Genomic DNA, 9,470 nt, shown 5'->3' with positions numbered 1-9,470 from the left:
CTCTTCTCCTTCTAGTATTAGCTATCACTCAGTGTGTGGCAACTTCAGCAGAAACCCTCAGAGGAAACATTGGCTATGCAACTGAAACACACATATAGGTTGATTGTTCGTATCCTTAAATGTGACCCATGGCGTCTTGTAAAGCATTGCTCCTATTGGCCAGAAGGAAAACACAACTCACATGAGCATTTCTACATCAGAGCAGACGTCATTGTAAAGTGTTTCATTTAAGAAGTCAAAAACCTCTCATTAGGAGGAAGGAGGAATGGCACAGTAAAGCATCCAACATATGTTCCAACCCAAAATTTGATCAAAACACTTTTGTCACTTCAGGGTTACAGATAAAATACATTCTTTTTACAATGCAATCGTAACAATCATGGACACCATTTATATAGGGTTGATTAACACAACGTGCTATGGTGAACTTTGTCATTTCCTTGTTGGCTTAATGCTGTAACATCACAGATTGAATAAAAATTTTAGTTTCCTGGTTAGTCAACAGAAATGCTCATGCAGTTTTTCTCGTGGCCACTAGATGTCACATATTATTTATAACAAAGTTATTGGCCTTATCTGCCAGGAGGAGAACAGTTTCAAGAAAACAGTGTTAATTATTAATGAACTCTGAGAGAATGATCTGACTTTTTGCACATACGGTACACACACACTTTTTTAATTAGAACTATGTATCTAAAAAATTTGGTGGTTTAAATTCTTTATAGGCTGCACAGTGGGGTGGTGCCTCACAGCAATAGTGTTCCTGGTTCAAATCCTGGCAAGGGCCTGTCTGTGTGGAGTTTGTATGTCCTTCCCATGTATGCAGGGGTTCTCTATGGGTACTCCGGTTTCCTCCCACCGCCCAAAAACATGCATGCCAGGTTATTGGTGAATCTGAAATTGTATCCTAGGAGTGAGTGTGAGTGTGGATGGATTGTTTGTCTTGTTTGCCTCTGTGTGGCCCTGTGATGGACTGACGACCTGTCCAAGATGTATCCTGCTTCTCGGTCATTGACAGCTGGGATAAGCTCCAGTCCCCCTGCGACCCGACCGACGGATTAAGCGGGTATAGAAAATGGATCGATGAATAAGCTCCAGTCTCCCCGTGACCCTGAGTTGAATTAAGCGGGTACAGAAAATGGATGGATGGAATTCTATATAGACAAAATTATGCATTTGGCACCAATGTGTGTTAATTCTCCCCCTTCAAACTTGATTGATTTGAAGAATAATGTATAATGTATCACAAATCTGAAATGTTATGATTACTATGTAAAACAGTCATACTCAAAGACTGCATAGCTGTGTGCGAATTTATCCCTTCTAAAATTCAGCCACACATGTACGGTTCAAATTTGTGTCCCTCGCTATTGAAATATGAACCTATAATTTGTTCACTAATTTAAATTTGAATAATTTTTAAATATTCTAAGTTATATATATATTTTTTTTTTCAGTCGCAAAGCTGTTCCAGACCCCTTAGTGCAGTGTGTCTTCCAACCTTCACAAATGCTTTCAGGTCTTTGAGCTCAATTTGAAGTTTGTTGGCTGACAAGAAAATACAACTTAGAATTCGTCGTTGTTTTTTTTTCCAGAGAATCCAAATCGATTAGAACAGAGTTTATTTTGCAAGCATCCTGCAGGGATGTAATTCTCAGTGTTCTTGAGATCAGCTGCAGGAGGTTCACACTTAATCTTCAACCCTAAAAAAGTTGAGGATTCTCTGTGACAAATACGTGGTGTGCATCCAAACCGTATCTCACCCCAAAGAACTTTCATTTCAAATTCTGGTCAGATCTCAAAGTGTCTGCATGGCTCAAATAGTGGGAAAATATGCACCGAGTCACGCCTAAAACAGAAGTTTTCCATTTCGCCACAAATTGCTTAGATTTAAATCTCTTTCTAAATAGTCTGCAGCTGTGCTGACGCTCTGAAAAAAGCAGAAAGTGAATATATATCTAAAGTAATTGTACTAATATCCTCACCGTGCATGACCAAAGTGTATCCTTATTTGGTTAACAAATGGGGTCCCAAAATAAAAGACAATACAAATAAAAGCACAAGTTCCAAATGATTTTGAAGGATTTTCTTTGAAGAAGACTGACACAGATGCAAGTTCAAATTTGACAGGAGTCCGCAATGAAGCAGCAAAGGAGGATGGGACATTGGTAGGGGGTGGTGTGCAGGTGTTTGGAGGGCTTTAGCAGCACATAAGTTGTGTGCTATTTCCTAATCAGTAGAAAAAGAAAACAGGCTTGTGTCTGTGTTACAGAGTCCAACAGAGAGCCAAAAGATTTACTGAAAGCACATGCTCACCTTTCCACACGTTTCACTGGCCTTTAAATCAAACTCTCTTGCTCATCAGCCCTGTTAATGGATTTATCACCAACTATCTCCCCAGCACTACATGTTCCTGTTGCTATATTGTGGGACTACGCAAGATAATTAATGCTCCATGGAAGAAATTTCCTTTCCGATCTTTGGTCATGTTCCTCTAATGCAGCTGAAATTGGAGCTCAGCTGATTTACAGCAATCAGCCTCCCTACTTATATGATCTTTGTGCCAGTCAGTAATTCTTCCTTCACTTTGTGATTTGAAAGTCAGCTCTTTAATGAAATGATACAGCTATAAACTGGAATGGGTCTTCAATAACTTGAGCTGTAATAACTTACAGCAATAACGAGGTCTGCGCAAAGAGAATTAGAAGGAAGAGGGCTGGGTGACTGGGGGATAGTGCATTTGTGTGAGTGGTGGTTGATATAGTGCACAAGGGCAGAGGGACTACACATAAAAAACAGAGCAAAAAGTGAGCAAGTAAATCTGCTATGTCCCCTGCATCATGTTTATATGTGTGCAGAGTGTGCGGTGTGTTTCCAGGGGTTTCCATGCTGCCACAAAAGGCCCCTGTGAGACCGACTTATTTACCCTGCAGTAAAACCCGAGAGGGAGTATACCCTGCAGTAAAAGTGGAGAGGAGGTGCAGAGGAATTAGATTTAGGGCCACCTCCGGCTCTCTGTTCTGTGTGTGCCGTCGGGGAAAAACCCTCTGTGCCGCTCTTGTTCCATTGTTGAACTTGAGTTATGTTGTGTGTTGAGAGTCATGGGTAAAATGTGTTGGATAACACACAAACAAGTTTCAGAATAGGTTTTAATTAAAGAGAGAGGTATTACATTGTTCTCAGTTATTGGTTACATAGTCGCTGGTACAGTGACAAGTTATTAATTTAGCATAAATAAGCAGTTGTGCAGTTAAGGGTTATTACATTTCACAATGCTGTTGCAGAAGCATTTGCTTGACTGTACAAGATGCATTTTCACATATGAATGCAAAATGTGCTTTTGCTTGTTCTTTCCACGATGTGAGGAAGAAAACTTATCAACGCGATCTCAAAGAGAACTTGCACATGACCAAGGGTTTTAGTATCGCTGGAAACCAGGCGACCAGCATTGAGTGAAGAGATGTTACATATGCAGTACAGAGGGTAACGGCTAAGCACAGCCACCCACGTGGCAAAGGTACAGTACTGCATATGTCTTCCCAGCATGCTCCGAACAATTTGGAAAATGGTATCAGGTAAGAGAGCAACATTCTAAACCCCCTTCCTAGTGGAGAGGGTTGCTTTGTTACATTCCACATTTTTCATCATGTTCAAGTACGATCAAACTGCAGGACAGAACGTCTGCACTTTTTGAGTCTGCATGCAATAAGAGAGCTGGTGTGTGTTTGTTAGCAGCTGAATGAACAAAGCTTACAAGCAGTGACATCCAAAGTTGAGGTTCAAACCAGCAGCCATGAATCATCTTTGATCTGTGATTTGGGGATGTACCTGTGTCGCTTTTAACAACGTCTAAAGTGGCAAAATGGAAAGTTTGTAAACCTCATCATATTTTTTGCATTTTTGACTGAGTTGTATTAAATTAGCTGTGGAATACAGATAAAGGATGTTAACACATAACAAATTACACCTAGAAGCCACGCAACTAATCAGCTAAACTACACCGAAATGACTTTTGTACATTTTACAAAAAAAAAAAAAGGATCCTCAATGTTAACACTTTGTCCAAATTTCAGTAAAAGAGTGAGTTGAAAAGGTATTAACTCATTCAAAAATTTGTTATATTGAACCATTCTTTATCTGTATTAGGATGTGCAGGTTGTGTTTAAAACATTGATAGTGTTTTGTATAAAATGAGCCCACAAACAAAAAAAGATAGGCGGTGTGCGGACATCACACTGTTGTCAAAGTTACAATCAAACTACTAAGATGAGATGTAATCCTCCTCTGGTTTGGTTCAACCAAACTTTAACCTCAGACCACAAACTGACCAAAAGCTTCATATTCAATCTAACTACTGTGCTCATACATCAGTTTCTTGCTTTATGTCCCCACCCGCTTGTGACAAACAGCCTGGGTTCATTGTGATGCAAGTGGGGTGTGTCTTTCCAAGGCACTTGATTCTTTTAATTTCCTCAGATGATGAACTGAAAAATCATTGATGTTTCACTTTCACAAATGCTCCCCCTCTCCAGGGTAAAAATGCACTTAAATGACATGAAAACACATTGCTTAATGAAATGCTACTCAATATGGAGTTAAATAGATGTTAACACAGGGGTGATGATTGTACACTTGTGCACTTTGATGACATTACTGGCAGATGAAAGATATGAAGATTACCAGATTTCCAATTCCATGCAGTATGACTTCAGAATAAATGTCATTTGAACAATCAAAAGACAATAATAAATCAAACTGCGACGCAAAATAAAAAAAGATGCTTTAGACAGAAGGCAAATGACTAAACCTGAAAAGGCAAAATAACCTCAGTGATCTAAATTAAGTTGACATAATCACAGCACTGAGAACACATAAACAAACAAACAAACAAAAAAATTCAATCATTGTAACAAAACAGAAATGAACAGATTTTAAAGCTAACAAAACTGCCAAAAGCGATTCACCAGTGAATCACTCTGCTGTGATAGACTGCACATGTTTGAACGTATGCAGCCTATGCTTTACAGGTACATGTAGCTGAGCTGAAGGTGGAAACATTCAAACTAATTTGTGGTCTCTAGGACTTTCTGGCTGCCACTGGTTGCCTTGAAGCTGTAAAATCCCCTGTAAAACGTCCAACCACACTTTGTAGCAGAAGAGGTACTGTTCCTGGAACGAGATGGACAAAGGACATATGTAGCTTTTTTTTAGATGAAAAAATAAATAGCTTGAACGTTCATCTTTAACTGCTCCCTTTCCTTTGCACTGACCTTGGTTTGAATCATCCCATGCCGCTGAAGTCTCATCTCTTTTACAATGTCGCTCACGTTAATCTGAAAACAGACAGACAGATGGCACAACTACAGCATGACTGTGAGCTTTGGCTGTATTCTATTTGTAAAATGAACAACCAATGACCAAAACTAAGGGTACATTTCATTATACCAACTTGTGTTTCCTTATGTGACTCAGAAATCGTTCCTCTTCAGCCATCAAGGTTCTACTAGTTTAAATGCACAGGAGTGAGGAGTGGAGGCTTCTTCAGGAGCCCAGAAGGAGCATACTTTGCAAAAGTCTTTTATCAAGCAGCATGACATATATATTCCGCATTTCTATGTGTGTGACACGTTCTGCCATGATAAGTACTGCGATATTGAGTCTGAATGGCAATTTCCATGACAAAACTATGACCATGTGAACTTATTAGGTAACATAACAGATTGGCCTCCACTTACAGGCAAGTCTTTTTCAATGAGGTTAAGGATGATGTCGGTACAGATGAGAACTCCCGTGCGTCCGATGCCTGCGCTGCAGTGAACGGTGATTGGCCCCTTGTGGTGCACCGCCCTCATGTAGCGGATGAAGCGAACCAGCTGCTCAGAGCAGTGTGGCACGCCGTGGTCAGGCCACTGTGTGAACTTCAGGTGATGAACAATGTGTGTCTCACCAGTCTGGAATGACAAGTAGCTGAACTTTTAAGCAAGCCTCTTTAAAATGTAAGATCAAAATGACAACACTGCACTCTTTTCTCACCTCTATGTCCACCATGCGGATGACTTTGATGTGGAAATATTCCAGGTACTGTTGGTTATCCAGGTGAAGCTTGTACCTGCCTGTGTCCAAGGGCATGCTTCGCTTTTCTGGCCAGTACTTGTGACACTTGAGCCTTCCCCGTTCTACCTCCTGTGTCATCATGGAAATGACATTGGATTTGTTTTCCCAGATCATCTGCCAGAAGGCCTGCACTGTGGAGGGCAGAGGCCCCTGGCAGGAGATGTAGAAGAACTCCTCAGCTCCGACTTGCATGCGAATGAAGCTTGCATTGATGTACTCCTGGTTCTCTCCAATGGCAACGCGCGTTTGGTCATCTTTGGAAAAAAAAAGAAACAGAAAGAACACCCTAATTTCCATGTAATTTTTATAAACAACAAACAATATCTTGATTTTGCCACAACCATGCATATGATGGTAAAATAAAGTTAAGCAAACATCTCTGCAGTCTGGAGCTCAACAAACTGGTGCTGTAAACACATTGATTGGTGGTGAGACAACTGACTGACCTAAGAAAATTTGGAATGTTTACTGGGTCCCACTTTTGAAGTCCAAAAAGCCACAAAATGGATACTGAAAATGAATGGCAAGCAGGGTATTTGGGCAGTAAATAACTTGACTTTTTCTAAGCACTTGCACAAACAGCAGTTGCAACAATCTGCAAGGCATATGGTGAGGGGCAGTGGTATTTATTCCACTGGGGGTCACTACTTGTTTTATCACACTCATTCATCTTAACCCTGACCCATTTCACCCCTGCACTCTGTGAGGGTTTGAGAAGAAAACACCTCTGTACATACTGCACATGCGCGTGTCTGTGTTTGTGTGTGTTTGGCCACTCTGTTTACATTAATAACATTCCTTGGCTAATCTTTGAGAGCAGAAAATTCCCGCGCGCACACACACACACACACACACACACACACACACACACACACACACACACACACACACACACACACACACACACACACACACACACAGGAGCTTTTCTCTCTGCATCTACTACAAGTAATTCATTATGATAATGACAGTTTGTAATACAATTTGCTTCTAAATTTATAGATCTTAATCCTGGATAATAACAAGGACCCTCATCATTACTTACTTGGGAGGCTTGGAGAAAATTATACTGGAGTGCAGTATGGGCAAATTATCGACTAAATGTGGGAGACCAAATGCGGTGCAGAAATTACGAAAGCCTTGTCAACAAATATCTCTACTTTCTTCAATAGTCAGTTTATGCCTTCTGGTTGAACAGTGCCAACAAACAGGCTTTCCTATAAATGCCAAGTCTGTGAGTATCCAGCTTTTACAAGCTTTACTACACATTCTGCCCGAGAACGTGTAAGAGCTCCTCTTACAGGGTAGGATGTCTCTGTAGCGGTTCTTGTCTCTGTTCTCAGGCGCTTTTCCCACCAGACAGTTGTCAGAAGGCTTCAGATGCTCCAGAGCCTGCAATGAACAACATAGGCACAAAACAGGAAGAATATGATCGCCATGAAAGTAGTCTCAGTGTGTGTCTGCGTCACTGCTGCAAGTCACGGTGCGTTAAAAATTCTATATCGCTTATATGTGTGGATCAAAAGTCAGTGGCGTGCTACCTAATTTATGCAGCTTTCAAGTCAATTCTACAGAGGTGAAGTATACTTCTTTGTTGATGCGTACTCTAAACTATTGTGTCCATAACACATACGCACCATGAACTCTCTGAGCAGTTCCTGCTGGTCGACCTGATGCTGAAGGATCTGGATGAGCGCTTTGACCCTGGAGCCTGAATACTGACTGGACTTGGCTGGAATTATGATCGCGAGACTGGCCAGTTCCTCATGTGACACTAAGGGTGGGCCTGAGGAAAAGAGCAACCCTTTGCTTTTATTGCCCTGCTAAGATATATATTTCATTACGACACATGAAAGCAGTAGTAAAAAATGACTTAACACCTGTTTGGGGTGAGGACACTTCATGACTTGTGGCGTCAAATACGTCGTCATCCTCTTCGCTGCTCCAACCGTCTGACTGGGTTTTTCGGATGTCTTTGCAAGACTGGTCCAAAAGTTTGGTCACAATTTGTTTCCTGGGGGAGTCAGGAGGCAGGGGTGAGACCACACCATTTTTACTCTTCAGTAGGGAGGGATGAAATCATGCAAGGCTGAGCTTCCTTTTCCTGCGTCTTTCCCACCTAAAATGCAGTATATACAAGAAGCTAAAACACACTCTTGGTCAAAAATATTGCCATCATTCGCCAGTACAGAATTTTCGAATGTGTTCAGGAATCATTGCAGGCGAACCAAATCTGTGTAATCAAAATTGAATTGAATTGTATTTCATTTAGATGATTGAAAAATATACACTGGACACAATCACTGGCACCCCTCACTAGTACTTGGTTTGAGAACTTTTGGCAACAATGACAACTTTTAAATGATTATCTTGGGCATCGAGAAGCATCCCGCACCTGTCTACTGATAGTGTCTGTCACTGGCTGTGTGTTCAAGCTCATTAAAGTTGGAAGTCTGTTTTGCAATGGGGAAATTCAGCTCTACAAAGGTTTTATAATTTAACCTGAGTCAACACTCACTGCTGGTCAGATTAAAACTTTCTCAGAACTAAGACCTTTCCTAAACTCTAAAATTCCTCAATTCTTCAATTTCTGATTACACCATTACATCGGTGCATTCACTGCTTTTAGCACCAGAGGCGGCAAAGCAATCCTAATTCGTGTTTACTTTAGAGAGCAAGTTATTTTCCTTCTGAGCTTAATCTAACAGTTTATTAAGAAACACAAGCTCTGAATTCCCAAAGAGCTCTCTTTATTAGACTGTTTTTGCAAACTCTTTGTCGCTTTTTGTGAATTTCCTTTAATAGAATAGAATAGAATAGAATAGAATAGAATAGAATAGAATAGAATAGAATAGAATACAACAGAATAAAATAGAAAAATACTTTATTCATCCCCCAATGGGGGAAATAAAATAAAAAAAATAGTGCTGTCCTCCTTTGTCTTGACCCACAGATTACTGCTTAGTTCAGTTTGCGGGTTTAATGACTCCGGGACTAGATTGCACCAGGTCAGTTTGAAGCTGTTTAGATGTTCTTCTCAGTGCCATGTCCTGCAAGCAACTTTAAAGTTTTGTGACTGTGAAACTGCTTGATAACTTTTTCAAACAAGGATTTCAAGATCTTTGGTGATTAGCTTGTAGCCTTTGGAACTGGTATGTTTTTTTTGGCAATTACCTATCTAATGCTCTCAGACAACTCTCTTCTCTTTACTATGGCTAAAAAAATACAGGTGAGTCTTGCTTTAAAAAAAAAAAAAATTGTTTGATTAACCAATTCAAATTAATCCGTATGTTGCTGATACTAGTGTCCATATATATTTATTATATATTGGTTATTTGAATTCATTTTTACTTACA

The 9,470-nt window shown here is 40.3% G+C and overlaps 1 protein-coding gene across 3 annotated transcripts in view; it reads right to left on the bottom strand.

The window, feature by feature from the left end:
* Positions 1-3,131: 3,131 nt before the first annotated feature.
* ptpn20 (protein tyrosine phosphatase non-receptor type 20) overlaps positions 3,132-9,470 on the bottom strand; it is a 32,295-nt gene continuing 25,956 nt past the window's right edge. For 2 of the 3 annotated variants that reach the window (XM_075478217.1, XM_075478218.1), the window contains 7 exons: positions 7,995-8,128; positions 7,752-7,900; positions 7,416-7,506; positions 6,034-6,368; positions 5,736-5,951; positions 5,271-5,333; positions 3,132-5,169 (listed from right to left, as the gene is read on the bottom strand). In XM_075478217.1, the coding sequence (XP_075334332.1) occupies positions 5,059-5,169; positions 5,271-5,333; positions 5,736-5,951; positions 6,034-6,368; positions 7,416-7,506; positions 7,752-7,900; positions 7,995-8,128 (1,099 nt within the window). In that variant the 3' untranslated portion in view covers positions 3,132-5,058. Of the gene's footprint in view, positions 5,170-5,270; positions 5,334-5,735; positions 5,952-6,033; positions 6,369-7,415; positions 7,507-7,751; positions 7,901-7,994; positions 8,129-9,470 lie in introns of those variants that run through there. The other variant, XM_075478220.1, reaches the window with a different exon arrangement.

This window comes from Odontesthes bonariensis, chromosome 2 (assembly GCF_027942865.1).
Source record: "Odontesthes bonariensis isolate fOdoBon6 chromosome 2, fOdoBon6.hap1, whole genome shotgun sequence".
NCBI classification, from domain to species: Eukaryota; Metazoa; Chordata; class Actinopteri; order Atheriniformes; family Atherinopsidae; genus Odontesthes; species Odontesthes bonariensis.
The sequence above is the reverse complement of the archived record's forward strand: the minus strand, read 5'-3'. Positions and strand labels throughout refer to the sequence as shown.